At 43.9% G+C, this 14,960-nt stretch overlaps 5 protein-coding genes across 9 annotated transcripts; 3 read left to right on the forward strand and 2 right to left on the reverse strand.

The window, feature by feature from the left end:
• Positions 1 to 48: 48 nt before the first annotated feature.
• Positions 49 to 1,611, forward strand: LOC131294964 (survival of motor neuron-related-splicing factor 30). The gene is made up of 4 exons (XM_058323020.1): positions 49 to 179; positions 260 to 663; positions 729 to 1,110; positions 1,485 to 1,611. Exons 1-3 carry the CDS (start codon positions 138 to 140, stop codon positions 997 to 999), a joined length of 717 nt encoding a protein of 238 aa, XP_058179003.1. The 5' UTR covers positions 49 to 137; the 3' UTR covers positions 1,000 to 1,110; positions 1,485 to 1,611.
• A 351-nt stretch (positions 1,612 to 1,962) lies between these two features.
• On the forward strand, positions 1,963 to 2,620 carry LOC131281293 (mediator of RNA polymerase II transcription subunit 10). Its single transcript, XM_058310569.1, has one exon. It carries the CDS (start codon positions 2,024 to 2,026, stop codon positions 2,414 to 2,416), a length of 393 nt encoding a protein of 130 aa, XP_058166552.1. The 5' UTR covers positions 1,963 to 2,023; the 3' UTR covers positions 2,417 to 2,620.
• A 116-nt stretch (positions 2,621 to 2,736) lies between these two features.
• Positions 2,737 to 6,567, reverse strand: LOC131281874 (solute carrier family 12 member 8). 3 transcript variants are annotated; one of them, XM_058311245.1, is made up of 6 exons: positions 6,083 to 6,567; positions 4,534 to 6,016; positions 4,161 to 4,466; positions 3,921 to 4,099; positions 3,631 to 3,823; positions 2,737 to 3,546 (listed from the first exon to the last, which is right to left on the reverse strand). In XM_058311245.1, the coding sequence occupies exons 1-5, from the start codon at positions 6,112 to 6,114 to the stop codon at positions 3,664 to 3,666; spliced, it is 2,160 nt and encodes a 719-aa protein (XP_058167228.1). In that variant the 5' UTR covers positions 6,115 to 6,567; the 3' UTR covers positions 2,737 to 3,546; positions 3,631 to 3,663. The 3 variants fall into 3 exon arrangements, with proteins under 3 accessions (XP_058167228.1, XP_058167220.1, XP_058167236.1); XM_058311237.1 differs by having other exon boundaries at positions 2,737 to 3,823; XM_058311253.1 differs by lacking the exons at positions 2,737 to 3,546; positions 3,631 to 3,823 and having other exon boundaries at positions 3,935 to 4,099; positions 4,163 to 4,466.
• Positions 6,568 to 6,947: 380 nt separating this feature from the next.
• LOC131287977 (selenocysteine-specific elongation factor) lies at positions 6,948 to 8,631 on the forward strand. Its single transcript, XM_058317075.1, has one exon. The coding sequence runs from the start codon at positions 6,948 to 6,950 to the stop codon at positions 8,526 to 8,528; it is 1,581 nt and encodes a 526-aa protein (XP_058173058.1). The 3' UTR covers positions 8,529 to 8,631.
• An 839-nt stretch (positions 8,632 to 9,470) lies between these two features.
• On the reverse strand, positions 9,471 to 14,289 carry LOC131288266 (syntaxin-6). 3 transcript variants are annotated; one of them, XM_058317423.1, is made up of 5 exons: positions 14,206 to 14,289; positions 10,993 to 11,162; positions 10,252 to 10,885; positions 10,088 to 10,182; positions 9,471 to 10,019 (listed from the first exon to the last, which is right to left on the reverse strand). In XM_058317423.1, exons 1-5 carry the CDS (start codon positions 14,286 to 14,288, stop codon positions 9,943 to 9,945), a joined length of 1,059 nt encoding a protein of 352 aa, XP_058173406.1. In that variant the 5' UTR covers position 14,289; the 3' UTR covers positions 9,471 to 9,942. The 3 variants fall into 3 exon arrangements, with proteins under 3 accessions (XP_058173406.1, XP_058173558.1, XP_058173483.1); XM_058317575.1 differs by lacking the exon at positions 14,206 to 14,289 and adding an exon at positions 13,975 to 14,096; XM_058317500.1 differs by lacking the exon at positions 14,206 to 14,289 and adding an exon at positions 13,626 to 13,962.
• Between the last annotated feature and the right edge of the window lie 671 nt (positions 14,290 to 14,960).

The following is a 14,960-nucleotide window of genomic DNA, read 5'->3' on the forward strand; positions in this document are numbered from 1 at the left end:
TGTTTGACAATTCCACGATTGAGCGAAGGTAGTTTTTTTTGGCTCGCACAAGATCAGATCGTTTTGCTGAAAATTGAAAACATTTGAGCAAGTTGGTTGTAGCTGTTTGTTGTGTTCTTAACAAAAGGCGGCGTAAAATGGCGGACGACTTACAGAACTATAAGCTTCAGCTGCAGCAGGTATCTGTTTTGTTTTGGAAGATTTTAAATGATATGTATTTTGCTAACGAAGGACTGCATCTTCTGTTGTTGCTTTATAGGTAGAGGCTGCACTGTTGACTGATCCGGAAAATGCTGAGCTGTTGAAACTAAAACAAGATCTGGAAGAAGTGATCGAGCTAACGAAGGACCTGATAAAGGCGCAGCAGGAACCGGAGCAAAAGAAATCTGCATACATCGAGCCAACGACGAGCAGCTATCTTGACGGCGTCTCGGGGGCAGACAAAAAACAAGCGAAACCAGCAAAGGTATGGAAGGTGGGTGATAAATGTTCTGCTAAGTGGATTGAAGACGGACAGTACTATGATGCTACCATAGAGTCGATTTCGGAGACCGGAGAGGTGAGCATCGTATTCGAAGCGTACCAGAACCGAAGTACTACCACCATCAGTGAGCTGAAGGAACGGAAGACCAGGAACGAGGTGTTCCCGGCCAACAGTAATAAGTATGCAAATCCCTTCAAGTAACATAACAATGCGAAGGTAACTGATTTCAAATCTCGCGTTTCAGGCGAATGCGGCACAATCAGAAAGAATATCTGAAGAAAAAGAAGATGAAAAAGGTTCAGCGATTCAAGGAGCTCGAAGAGGAACGGGAGTGCGAGAAGAACAAATGGCTACAGTTTACTGCAAAGTCCTCGAAGAAGGCCGGCGTGAAGCCGAAAAGTATTTTCGCGTCTCCGGAAAATGTAAACGGTCGGGTCGGAATAGGTACCTGCGGCGTGTCCGGAAAACCGATGACAGAATTCTCACACGGAGAAAAGTACCGAAAAGGAGTTTAAACTTTCCTTATATCTTTGCGAAAATATTATCAATCTATCATCATAATGTTTGTTTTATTGTGGATTGCTCCTGGAGAAGACCTGGGTGTTGATTTTACGACAAATTTCGCTATACAGTCTGTTCTCGAGTTACGCGGTTCTCGACTTACGCGGATTCGGAGATACGCGGTTTTCAAAGTTTGACAGTAGATTGGGTTTATTACATCGATTTAAATTCCTGAGATGTACAACCACACGAATAAATATGTAAATTACACATATGCATAACTTACGCTTTTTATTTCGTTTGCTGCAATTTATGTTGTTTGAATACGCTTGCATTGCATTCATATTAATGAACAAAGAAATTTTTTGAATATTCTATGATGCATGTACACAAGAGCTCGATCTCTTAACTCCTAGTATAAACTATGTGTCAAGCAATATTCGAGATACGCGGATTTCTCTGGTCCCCATAATCCGCGTAACTCGGGAACAGACTGTACATATATACTAGTGCCCTGAAGCTCCATACTATAAGTCCATGAATTAAAACCGTGAAAACCTTTTAAAGCCCTTGATATTTCTTATCACAGGCAAACAGTCGCATTAATCCTTATTCGGATGATTTTTACATTGATAACAATTATTAAGTTAAGAAAATGCTTACTGATTTGAAGGAGAAATAAAAAAAGCTAAACTAGTAATCAGTTCTTTTATTTGCAAACCCTTCTGTATCTCTTCGAGATGTTAGAGCGTGTCAGCGTTTTGAAATGAAACTTTCTAGGTTCTGCTAAAAACTAATTATCAATTATTCTAGCAGCGGAGGATTTATTCATGAGTACGATGCCGTGATGAAAGTCTACCACAGTGTGAGGTAACCAGAAACGAGTTGGAGCACTGAAACTACGTTATAAACAGCCATGGGTAAGCATCCGTAGTTTGACGTTCAAGATTTCTGAATCAAAACAACTCACACTGATCGCTAGGGTCGCAAGAACATCGCAGTTTGTTCAGAAGGTCTACATTTTACGAGTTTCACGAAATGACCTCACCGCTGGAAAACCTGGAAAACCATCTGGAGATGTTCATTGAGAACGTACGCCAGATACGCATCATCGTCAGTGACTTCCAGCCCCAGGGGCAGAATGTGCTCAATCAAAAGATCCAATCGCTCGTCACCGGACTGCAGGAGATCGACAAGCTGAAGCACCAGATCGACGTGAACGTACCGCTGGAAGTGTTCGACTACATCGACCAGGGCCGGAACCCGCAGCTCTACACGAAGGACTGCATCGATAAGGCGCTAACGAAGAACGAAGAGGTGAAGGGCAAGATAGATTCGTACCGCAAGTTTAAGAGCAACCTAATGAAGGAGCTAAGCGAAACATTCCCCGTGGAAATCAGCAAGTACAAGGCGATCCGGGGTGACGAATAGTAACGGGAAGCAATGTGCACGGTCGGGCGATGGAGGCCGGATGGCAACCCGTACTGCATGTGACGCGAAACCCTTGCCGTTGGGTGTATCGATATGTGCGTACTAGAAGTATCTTTTTTAATATAGATAAGACATGCTTCAGTGTGTTTGATAACATGTGTTTTATTTATTTTACAACATTGAATAAATTCTGTCCTAATCCTAGGCTCCGCACTGTTTTTACATTTACCAGGAAGAGAAAGTACAGTTTCCCAAAATCAAACAAGAATCTTCATTAGATTTTGGTTTTTTATCTTATTTATTCATTTGATTTACACGGCATTACACGATACTAGCGGTAAGTTTGATTTAGCTTGAATTGCTCATCTAAACAGTAAAAATAATCACGTACACTTTTTTTGTTTATTGTTCCCTCGTTCTCCGAAGTGGTATATTAGTAAACGATACAAAGTAGTATTCTGTGTCTGCTCCTTTCAGCTTCAATATATGCGCAAGGTATTGGATTTATTAGAACGAATAGCAGATTATTTCATAAAGCAAAAAGAGGAAAAAGTAGCACTGAACAATGAAACGTGCCGTTGCATTGCTTGTATGAAGAATATCTGTTCCGATATCGATATAATCTCAACACAATTAACATAAGTATCACTTAAAACAGCATCAATTATCAGTGTGCATTATGGTAAGTTGCCAAAAGTAGCATAGTAGTTGTTAATAAATAAGCCTAAAATGATTATATCTATATGCAGGAAACAATAAGTTTACACATCTGGCTCCAGCTTGAAGTAAAGACAATAAGAAGGTAACCTTCGTATGTACATTTTTTTTATCCTATGCTAACAATTTTGTGTGTTCATGGTCGGAAATTTTTCTTCTTCCTGGATTTCTGCTTCAACACTAAACAGTAATTATTTGATGTGTGCTGCTCGATATTGCTTGTTCCGATCTGTTTCCACCGTTTTGTTTCTTTTTTTTTACATCTGCCGCATTTCTCGCGCCCATTCACAAATACTTATATTTTGGAATTTTGTTAATATAAATTGTTACCGTGTTACATGCTTATTGGTTATGTAGCACACATTTAGCAGTCAGACTCTCACTTTGGCGATCGGTCAAACGGCGGGTTACAACTAAAGGGGCGAGGAAACACTCGTTCAATATAGGAATGAATCCTTCTCTGGCTAGTCGATTTGTTACGTTAAACTCCCGCTTACCGTCGAACGTTCACCGGGGTGTTTTTCCACCCTTCACACCTCGTCCACGTACCGCCCTTGCACAACCGCTGTCTGGTGGTACCGACGCCGGGATGCAAAGTCTTCGTTTTCCTCGTTCAATTGAGCTGCCGCCAGGTTCACGTTGGGACAGGTTTGTGTGACAACAACCTGCTCGTAATCATGAACACGTTTTCTGCAAAAACAACGGTAAAACATAAGTCCAGTAAAACAAAAAGGGTCGATGGGTTTTTTTTCCCTCCCCTGAATACGCAAGAGAATCTGTTAATTACCCAAAACACCGGAAAACTACATTCTTCAACCAAACGAAGAAACGAAACTCGTGCGCGAGGCCTGGTTTAACGGCCGGATTTGCCGTTCCGACGTACAGCCAGACGATGAAAACGGTTCCGATGCATATCAGGGCGTACACCCAGCTTACAAGCAGCATTACGAGTATTTTGATGCCAGCCTAAAAGTGGTAAAACGTTAGCTCCTGTGGCCACTGGTTGACACACAATAAATTTACTTACACCTAGAAGAGAGGCCCAGCGGTTACAAAATCCTGAGTACCAATTCTTCGTTTTCGAATGGATTGGTGGTCGAATCGGGGCGATCGGTTCATCATCCGCTTCGCCGATCGAGCTGGTGTTGTTGACGCTGTTCGTGCCATCCCGGAAAATAACTTCGGAATCGCCGCTTGTTATCGATGCACTATGAGGTATTCCGTTAGCCACCGGAGTCGGGTGGGATTGGATTGCTCGAGAGCTCGATTCCTGACCGCGCCCCGAGCTGGTTACGGCATTTGAAGGCACATGCTGGGGTGAGTTTGAGGGTGTCTAAGGGAAGAACAACGATCACATTGAAAAACTGCCTCCTCACGGCCATTTCGACGGGAAAACTCACCCCAAGATTTTTATGCCGCGTCCGCTCCGGGAACAGCTGATCGAGATCGTTACTTTCGTGGTAATCGCCGGTTGTGCCATAATTTCTCGTTTCGTACAGTGGGCTTTGCGCCTGTATCCGGAACCGTTCTTCGCGACTATTCTGAATGTCGAACGTTTGTGCGAGGGCAAAGTACGAATAATCGATGCAGGCGTACGTTAGTAGAAAGGGCATCGTGACGATCGGTGCCAGCGTGTTTATGTCCCCGATGATGATGAACGTCGTCGTAACGCCCGCCACGACGGCCATCGCATACAGTGGAACCTTATTTGGACCGCGCCCCTTGCCCAGTTTGCCGATACCGGGAATGACATTCTCGTTGGCAATACTCTGAAGCACGCGGGGCGTTCCGTACATGGCACCGAGACATGAGGACATACTGGACACGTAGATTCCGGCTAGCAGAAGAAACTCCACCGCCGACACTTTCACAGCAATCTGATAGTCCGTCAGCAGATGGCTCCGCTGGCAGGTGGCTCCGAGGAACAGGGTGAATACCATATAGAGGAACGTGGACGTACTGAGGGCAGCTAGCGTTCCGTTGGGAATGTCAGTCGATGGTGCCCGGAGATCACCGCTCATGTTGATTCCCGAAAGGATTCCCGTTATGGTGGGAAAGAACACTCCGAATACTGTGAACCACGACGTACCTTCCGAGTAAGCCGACCACAGGTTCAACCCCATGTTACCCGTACCCCAACCATCAAACCCGTGCTCGGGTGCTTCGCCGACGAAACTACCGACCATAAAGTCCAACGCTGACATAAGGATGATGATCAGTAGGGCAAACTGCAGCTTCACAACCCACTTCACACCGGCCACATTGATTACACCGAGCAGGAGGACAGCGGCAATGGCGAAACCACGAATGGCCCACTGATTACCCTCCAGTCCGACGAGGCCGGCTATGGATTCACCAAAACCGAGCACGTTTAACGCACAGCCTACGGCCTGTCCGAAGCAATACAGCAGACCGAGCGATCCACCGAAGCGCGAGCCGAGTGTGTGTGCGATGAGAAAATATACGCCACCACTTTCCACCCGACACCGCTCGCAGATGCCAACCGCCGAAAGGACGGACACCAGCGCGATCCCGACGGCACAGAAGATGATAAGTATCGCATGCATGATGCCCGCCTCGGCAACGATCCATCCGGAGCGCAGGAACACGATTACACCGAAGATGTTTATCAAGCAGGATGTAAACACGCCATCCCACGTGCCAAACAGGACCGGTTGGGAGATGAAAAAGTTGCTCCTCCACCACGGCTTGTCGCCCTGATCTTCGGCGAAGATTTCATCGCGCCCCGACGCGTGGTGACCTCCGGCCCCATAGTCATACTCGTTGCCAAGATCCACAAAACCGCTACTGCCGCCACCGGTCCGACTGTGGGCACCGCGGCTCCGCTCGGTCGGTGATGAATCATCACCCCCAAGTCCATATCTGCAATGAAAACAACAAATTAATCCACTCCAGCCAGCGAGTACACTTTTACCATCGCCATCGTACCTGGACCAATCTACATTCGTCCGGTTGGGCATTCCTCAGGCCCGTCGGTTGATATGGCCACGTCACGAAACTTGCACACACTGGACACGGTTGCGATCTAGCGTACCTCCTGGAACCGAGCAATGGATGGGCAAAACACCACACAATTTCAAGTGTGCGTAAACACACACGCAATCGAAAAGTGACTCTCTCGTGGACACTTTCTTCTTTCCCCTCCTTCCGTTTCCTGTTTTGTCCACCGACACGGCCTTTTAAAGGCGTCAATCGTCGTCACCGAAGTGCGTAGTCTTTGGTGCAAGTGATGTCATGTTTTTTCCAGCCACCCCCAGCGGCCGAGCAGTGTTGCAATTTCTTTCCACAAATAGAAACCGCGCCTATCCGCGTTGGGCGGTTCACGATCGAGACACAGTTGTTAGACACAGGGTGAAATACTTTCACCACCCTCGCGCAAGTAAATATTGCTCAAACAAACCGTCACAAGTGGATCGTGATCAAAACAAGGGAAGAAACGGGAAAATTTGCCACTTTGTTGCTTCAGAAACAGGTTGCCCGGTGAAAATGTTATGAGAGAGAGCTGTCAAACTACCGGCGAATTGTTATGCTGATAATTACACCATTCACACAATTTCTATTTCCTTTTAAATTTTAAAACCATCTAAAAAGATATTTCGGATTAATTGATTTTATTCCTAAAATAATATAGAATTTTATTAAAAAAATACAGATACGATAGCTATTGCAATTGTGGTCAAATGCGGTGTAATTAAATTATAAACAGAAAGGTGCAATTACACTATAAACAATCATTCGTCTAATCGCCGGTTTTGTTCGTACCATTCCTTTGGTGTTTGAAATCCAAATCAGAATGTACCTTAATTTGAATATCGGTATTTTGGGTCATGTGGATTCTGGCAAGACAACCCTAGCGCGAACCCTGAGCGCAATCGCCAGCACGGCAGCGTTCGACAAAAACCCACAGTCTCAGGAGCGTGGCATTACGCTGGATCTGGGATTTAGCGCACTGCAGGTTGACCTGCCGGACCACCTGAGGGAGCAGTGTGTGGCGCACGGATTCGAAAAGCTGCAGTACACCTTCGTTGACTGTCCCGGACATGCCAGTCTTATTCGTACGATCATCGGTGGTGCCCAGATCATCGACATGATGCTGCTGGTGATTGACTCGGAAAAGGGCATACAGCCGCAAACGGCCGAATGTCTCCTCATAGGCGAGTTGACGTGCAAGAAACTCATCGTGGTTTTGAATAAAATCGACACACTGGTTGATCCGCAGCAGCGGAAGAAAACGTTGGACAAGCTGAGGAAGGGAATTTCAAACGTCCTCTCGAAGATGGCATTTGACGAGTCGCCGATTGTGGCCATTTCTGCCGGAACGGGCGAAAACATCCAGTTGCTCGTTGAAACACTAGCAGAAAAATCTTTTCTCCCACGCCGAAGCACCGATCTTCCGTTTATGTTCGCTGTCGATCATTGCTTCGCAATCAAAGGCCAGGGCACCGTTTGCACTGGGACGGTGCTACAGGGAAAACTCGGTGTGAATGATGACGTCGAAATTCCAAAACTAAAGCTTCACCGGAAGGTCAAATCTATACAAATGTTCCGTAAAAGCTGCCAAACCATTCGGCAAGGGGATCGTGCTGGAATCTGCATCACACAGTTTGATCCCAAAACGTTGGAACGTGGCATCGTTTGTGCCACCAATTATGCCCATTATGTCCACGCGTGCATCACAAAACTTACCCGCGTGAAGTACTTTAAACGGCCGATCCGGTCGAAGGCAAAATTTCACGTAACATGCGGCTACGAAACAGTCTTGGCCACCGTGCTTCTTTTCACGGGTAAAAGTGAAACATTTTCCTACGATGAACAGTACGAGTACTTGGAGGAATTATCGGACACTTCGAACGCCACCGATGACCACGTGTTTACGCTCTTGGAATTCGAAAAGCCAATACTTGCCTTTCCGAACGCGCTCATAATTGGGTCCAGGTTGGACAGCGACATTCATGCGGTCGACTGTCGGTTGGCTTTTTCCGGCCGGCTTACACACATCATACGGGATGTAAAGTATCACGAAACGGTGCTGCCCGGGTTACAGATTTTTAAGCAGAAAACCAAAACCGGTACAATTCAACGGGTGGTGAACGAGAGAGAGTTGATTGCGACGGGACTGTTTAAAAAATCTGGCAACAGTCGGCAAGCGTTCGTGGGGCTGGGAATCAGCTTATCGAGCGGCGAGAGAGGCATCATCGAGGACACATTCGGTGCAAGCGGCAAGGTTAAGTTACGCTTCGCAGAACCGATTGCAGCTCATGTTTTAGAACGAATAGGAAACAAAGCCAGCCAGCAAGAGGACATTAAAGTGGAACTTTCGTTTAAGAAATTTCTATTTCGTAAAGATGATAAGAATAAAAAGGTTGTACAGTAAAAAATAAAACAGAAAGCGTCTCAAGCGATTTTTCCGCTTTTTAATGTTTCATCAACATGTGATATTTCACCATCTTGCGAAGAAAAATTAAATTATTTTGGAAATCGAAAGAACAAGTTTTACTTTTTTCTGTTCCTATGTGTTTTATCATCATGAATTCTACGCGACAAAAATATTATTTGGAATTTCGAAACATGACCACACTATATTAGCGCTACCCGGCTACAACGAACGTTCAAGTGCCGGTTGTTGTATGTAAGTTTTCGATCGGTCCTTACAATGTTAAGAAGGAAGACGCTCCCCGTGCTTCCGTTCTTTTGTTTGTGTGTATCGCTGCAATCCATTACTGCTTCTATCACACCCTCCCGGCTTTTTACTCTGCTATATCTGATATCCCCCTACGGTCTTGAGTATGTGATTCAAAATATAGGAAAATTTGGCTGCTTTAAAAGAGTAGTACAATTAAGTTATTCCATTACATTCCAAGAAAATATACACATATATAGATACCGTATCCGTACGTTTTCCCCTGTGGTTCTACTATTTGGATTGTTATTAATCTGTGATTCTTTATACTTTTGTAAACATAAGCACTCCATAGAAACATGTAGATGCGCAGAAAAAAGTTACATGTACTGTTTTGGAGAAACAGTATCCAGCAACACGAACCCATTATATATTTCTGACTCCCAGCGGCCAGTAGGATTTTTGTGATCCATTTATAAATCACAAAATGACTAGAACAGATCCCTGTAAAATGAAATTGATATTTACGTAAATCGTCCACCCTTGAATATACTGCCATTACATTGCTCACTTGTGACATGTTTGAAAGTAAAAAAAAAAAACTTAGACCGCTGCATTCCCTATCACACCTGAGCCCTTAGAACGAAAAGGGAATAGTATTTACAATGTCTTTTTAACTGCTATAACTTTTTACGCGTTGTAGCATGCATAGAAACGTTAGGAAATATGATAAAATTATCGTTATTGTAGAAGTGATTCGCTGCACAAAAAATCTACCAAAGTTTATAAACTAACTAAATATTTCGACTATCAAAAATGGGTTGAATAGAGAAAAACCAACTTATCTATCCCTTACTATTACGACGTTTCTGAGTAAAAAAGGTTTAAAATAATTGCAATCTCTTTTTTTTGGTAAGGAATGAGTTGTTTTTCCGGATAACTGCCATGGCGTAAGGAAAGGTTTTTAAAACATACTTGATTTCAGATGCCGTAGCAGATTCCTCGTGAATAGAACATGGCTTTGTATTTTCTAATAGCCTCCTCCTTCCGGTTTTTGTACGTTTCATATCTGGACAATATGATAAACGTACTATACCTATACCTTTTCTCATAATCTAAGATGTTATGTTATTATATAATAATTTCGTTAGATACAGTTTGTTGTAGATTAAAGAATAATATAAATAATTATCACAACTAAAAGCGCCAGGGATAAGACCACGATCGCCATCCACTGTCGCCGATCTGCAAGAGATGGAATTAATTATAGTGGTACATCCAAGGGGCTTAGAAGTTTAAAAAATTCTACTCACCGTTGGTCATATGTAGCACTTTAGCAACCTTTTTCATAGTAGCATCGAGCTTGGAATCGGTTTGCTCCAGTTCATTGCCAAATTCGTCCAGCATCCTAGGGATAGGAGAGTAAAAGAAACGTAATGTTTATCTATGTTTGTTATCACATTGATGCTTTGCTTACACTGCCTGCTCGTCCAGCTCAATCCCTATTTGGCGGGAGACGGTTTTAAGTGTACCGATGGAATCACTTATTATGTCCAGTTGCTCATCCTGCCCAACCAAAATCCGGTGCTGTGTTGCCAGCGTGTCTTCTACGAAACGGCTCGAGTTGGCATCGAGCACCGCGTTTGACGACGACGACGGCACATAGTGGCTCGGGCTGTCGTCGAGGTTGTTCTCGAGCTTGGAGTACTTGGCCCCACTGTGCCTGGAGGCCATCGCTGCGCCGGCTGAGCTGATCAGATGCTTGCCGGTTTCGGCTAGATTCAGATTGTTCACCTGACTGTTGTTGTTCAAATTGCAACTGAGCGAGTTATTGTTGAGTATGCCACCACCGATGGGTGTACCGGAGCTGACGGCAATCCCGTTTGATATGATGCAATTATTGTTGATGTAATTCTTGTTGCACGGCGAAGACGACTCGGCGTTGTCCAGCAGGGGCTGACGGGCGGTTATATCCTGGTCGCGATTTCGACTAATGCTCATGCGATCTTTCATCGACTTTACTTCATCCCGGGTCGCGTCGATGAAATGGCGCCGGCTGGAAAGCTCCCGGTTGTCGATCTTAAATTTACCCGGATTTTTCTCTACAATACGTGTCTACGAAAAACGAATCGTTTGTTAAGGAAAATACACGACAGTTCTAAACCAACCACAACAAAAGATGCCCCCATGCACATGATATCGATTAGTAAAAGGATATTAATTGTGTCCTCAAGGTCCTCCAAGTCCCACTCAATGCTGCGGAGTGAGTTTTTTAGTTCAGTTGTCGTCCAGTCGGCTTCTGCTGTAGATCCACCCGAATGTGCATCGTTCAGCTCACGCCAACGAATATAAAGTCCACGCGTTTTATTCAATGCTTTGAATACTTCGCTGTAATTGTAAAAAGAAACGGAAAAGTGAGTAGATGAAAATATAATTTCAATAAATTATACCTTAAACATAAATTCAATCGTTATACATTTCATTTTAATCATTCTAGAAGAAATTCAAGATGTTGTACAGTTCTATTTATCCACGATTTATTTATTTTTGTAGGCCAGAACATAGGCCAGAAGACGCATAAGCATTCATAAGGGAACCACGATTTTGTTTCCATCATATTTTCTCATCTGTGTCATCGCTCTCATTTTGGTGTGTTTAACAGAACCCACCACATGACGAAACTATCGGAGCAATTGAGACATAACGATATTTTCCAATGTTTCGTAAGTGCATCTGCATCATAGGAACGCGTGTGCATACCCACTATAAAACATGTGTGCCATGGCCAAAATACTCCAGTACGCCGGATACACCGGTTGTTGTCTTAGTTCGATAGTTGGAAAGCAAAGCAAGCAAGACAAGAAAATGTGGGCTCGTTGCCTTTTTATTGTGGCTCTTGCTGCTGTTACGCTGGTCATCGCGTACAGCCAAGGTATGGTAGTAGCTTAGGATGGCTGCAGCGCTAGTCATGATCAGCGGAAGCATAATGAAATCGAATTCTCATCCTCAGATTGCACCGGACCACATGAGGAATATTTCAACTGTACCTCGGCATGCCAGAGAAACTGTAGCAATCTCAACGAAATCGTGGAGAGCTGCCGCGAGCCGTGCGTTTCGGGATGCTTCTGCGTGGCCGGATACTTCCGCCAAGAAGGCACCCTGGAATGCGTTCGACCTTGGACTTGCACGAAAGGTGCTTCGAAGCGAAAGCGGACGCCATTATCGAGGAAAAAGCTAGAGTCATCATAAGTGAAGGCATAAGAAAATCTATAGCAAATAAACTGAACATCGTCTTTCTTAAAAACACTGATTCGTGTCACGTTGCAGCTCGATCAGCCGTGTGCCGAATATATCAGACGCAAACTGTTCAAACAGTGTTTCTTAAGCGTCTTTTTTCATATATCAGACGATGGTCTGTGTCAGCGTAAATCCCCACAATTTTAGACGCATGTTGTTTGGATGAAACGAATATATGGCAATGATTAGTTGCTGTTCTATTAACATTGTACCCAGATAGTGTGAGTCATGAAACTTTTCGGTCGCTTCAAGAGTTTCTATGAATCGTTTTTACATAAAACGTAAAATGCAAACAATGTTTAAATAAAAAAAAATTAAACATTGATCCTGCTAGCCGTAGGTAAGATGAAATGGACTCCACCACTCTGTAGCGTATTTTCTATGGGGTTTACGAGTCGGACAATTTAATTTAACCTTACTGCAAGGCAATGGAAGGCAAAAGGTACCATGAAACAAAGACACCTACGATTAAACGGCATTTTGTGAGATTGAAAATTTCAAAATGCCACGTTCTAGAAGATGAACTGCGTATTCGCCCTCCCAAGGCTTCTTCGGCGGTGGGCCAATTGTTCAAATATTGCCACCGATGCGGAGAACGATATAAGGCAGGCCACGAGATCGTCCTCGAACCTAGTTCATTTCGGTTGGTAGACAGCAACCTAGCATCATCGCAAAATGCGCGCCATCTACGCTATTCTCTTCCTTGCGATTTTCGTACTCGTTGGCGTACAGTCTGGTAAGTTGTGGATTCAGTACTAAATTAATTCAAAGTACCTAATAACCTGTTTGCTCATTTCCTCCAGCTGAAGACAAGAGCAAAAAATGTGGTGAAAATGAGACATATCAGCGTTGCGGAACCGCATGCGAACGTCGTTGCGATAACAGTGACGCCTGGAACGTACCGTGCGAGGAGCCCTGCATCGACAAGTGCTTCTGCGATGATGGATACTTGCGTGATAAGGATTCCAATAAGTGCATCCGTGCCTGGCGTTGCGGAGTTATTGACGACTGAATCTTGAGGGAAGATTTGTGAGATAGTTTGTCGAGATGGAAACATGTTTGCGCTATCGTCGTCTACACGCGGGTAACAGTCAATTTGAGCTGGTGAAATAAAATGTAACTAGCATTGCAAGCACATACCCATCGGTTTGGTTGCTCTTTTCCTTTCTTGCGTCATCGGTAAATAATAAAATCTTCCAAGCAAACGTTGTACCTTGCTTTCGTTGGGAAATTTTCGTTTCGCATCGACCTTCACAGCCATACGGTTTTGGAGTATCGTGGCATAATTCAAAGTATAGCTTGATACCACGTATGCTTCATGAGCGGAAAGCATTCAACGTTGTTGAATCGACAAATTTCCCATATTTTCAGCAGTTATAGCATCAGCGCACATATTGGATAACTTTACGGTGGCTTCGTACGGCGCCCCACACTCTTCAATCAATATACTCTCGTTGATGAAGATGATGAGTCAATTCATGGACAACAAGCAAAATTTAAGGATACCTTGGACACCTTCTCTTCGGCTGTACCACCACAAGTTGGAAAACTTACTCTTTCACCACGAAAAATGGGTCTTCCATCCTAGGATTTTGGTTCGAAGTCAACACAATTTTTTTCTTTTCATCAATGCATCAAACGAAGGCGCTTGGATGCTTCGTTTTCTCTGGTACCATCAACAAAACCAATAGCGTTGTACAGTGTAACCATTGAGGTTTGGTTATTTTTTAACTGACTCTAGTTATTGTTGTCTGCTATTGTGATGGTCAATTTTTCTAGCAGCGTATATTAACTTTCACAAAATGCACACAGAAGAATCACGCAAAGCACAAGCGAAGGAATATGCGAAGCGTACAAAGCAGAGTATATCGCACTTTTTTGCAACACCTCCATGCTACTATACCGCTGCCATCATGGAAAAACTGCTGCCTACTCGCCGAACGTATGCGTTTTTGTGTGAGAGAATTTTCATCGTATCCTTCGCATACCGTGGGGAGCAGGGAAAATCGTCGCAAGTGCCTGTGTATGTCCATTTTCTCTGCCGCTTACTCTCGCGTCCCTTCTTTCTCGCTCATCTTCTGTTACGTTTGATTTTCCTCTCGTTCCTTCCTGGTGGCCATATCGGCGAACTTACCGAAATACCGAAGCGCACGATTCAGGACACCCCTGGAAAACATATATCCTCCTCTGGGAAATACTGGGCAAGTGACACAACATCAATTTCACTTTTCTTTGCGTGCTGCGATGACAAGAAAACAAAGCGTTGCGTTTATAGCATGTTGTTCAAAGATACGTTGGTTCAAACGGCAAGTTGACCGTGCCACAGTCGGATCTGCATTTGGTGGGCAATGGTGGGAATTTTAAATATTGCGGTGTATTAATATGTAATTATTTTCTACTAAAACTATTGGACAACTGCAGGCAAACGCTCCGACTTGCGTTTGTTGCTTTATGTTGTTATATTGAGTAATGCTAATTTTGTGTGGAAAGAATGCCATCGGCATCCCAACACTTTCATCTCCGTATCGATGGAGTAGTTTGTGAACTTCAACTGAATAAGTTTCATTTATAATTACATATTTTCCATTGCTTTCAACGTTTCTTTACTCCTGCAAGTAAAAGGGATCGAAAAGGATAAGGGTTTACCTCATCAGGTGACCATGAAGTTACGGTATCTAATTGTCATCACTTGTTACAAAAACGAACCCTTGTACTTTTGTTTGAAGTAATTGTAAACTTTTTTTTTCATTTGTAACATACATTCGAAATCCTTAACTAACATATCCGTTTTGCGTCGTTAGAATACAAGTCTACTGCACCCGTTCAGCTGGGTACTTTTCTCCCCATGCGTATAAGTTCGAATAGGCAGCGACAAAATGTACACCAAAT

This window comes from Anopheles ziemanni, chromosome 2 (assembly GCF_943734765.1).
Source record: "Anopheles ziemanni chromosome 2, idAnoZiCoDA_A2_x.2, whole genome shotgun sequence".
In the NCBI taxonomy this organism is placed as follows: domain Eukaryota; kingdom Metazoa; phylum Arthropoda; class Insecta; order Diptera; family Culicidae; genus Anopheles; species Anopheles ziemanni.

Excerpts from the sequence above, each read along its gene's own strand:
- LOC131281293 (XM_058310569.1), top strand. The coding sequence starts at position 2,024 with ATGACCTCACCGCTGGAAAACCTGGAAAACCATCTGGAGATGTTCATT.
- LOC131287977 (XM_058317075.1), top strand. The coding sequence starts at position 6,948 with ATGTACCTTAATTTGAATATCGGTATTTTGGGTCATGTGGATTCTGGC.
- LOC131294964 (XM_058323020.1), top strand. The coding sequence starts at position 138 with ATGGCGGACGACTTACAGAACTATAAGCTTCAGCTGCAGCAG. Across the intron at positions 180-259 it reads ATAAGCTTCAGCTGCAGCAG|GTAGAGGCTGCACTGTTGAC; the intron begins GTATCTGTTTTG and ends GTTGCTTTATAG. Across the intron at positions 664-728 it reads TTCCCGGCCAACAGTAATAA|GCGAATGCGGCACAATCAGA; the intron begins GTATGCAAATCC and ends CTCGCGTTTCAG.
- LOC131288266 (XM_058317423.1), bottom strand. The coding sequence starts at position 14,288 with ATGTTGTGTCACTTGCCCAGTATTTCCCAGAGGAGGATATATGTTTTC. Across the intron at positions 11,163-14,205 it reads TCGTGCGCTTCGGTATTTCG|CGAAGTATTCAAAGCATTGA; the intron begins GTAAGTTCGCCG and ends TTACAATTACAG. Across the intron at positions 10,020-10,087 it reads AGTGCTACATATGACCAACG|ATCGGCGACAGTGGATGGCG; the intron begins GTGAGTAGAATT and ends CATCTCTTGCAG.
- LOC131281874 (XM_058311245.1), bottom strand. The coding sequence starts at position 6,114 with ATGCCCAACCGGACGAATGTAGATTGGTCCAG. Across the intron at positions 6,017-6,082 it reads ACGAATGTAGATTGGTCCAG|ATATGGACTTGGGGGTGATG; the intron begins GTACGATGGCGA and ends TTTTCATTGCAG. Across the intron at positions 3,824-3,920 it reads GTAGTTTTCCGGTGTTTTGG|AAAACGTGTTCATGATTACG; the intron begins GTAATTAACAGA and ends TTGTTTTTGCAG.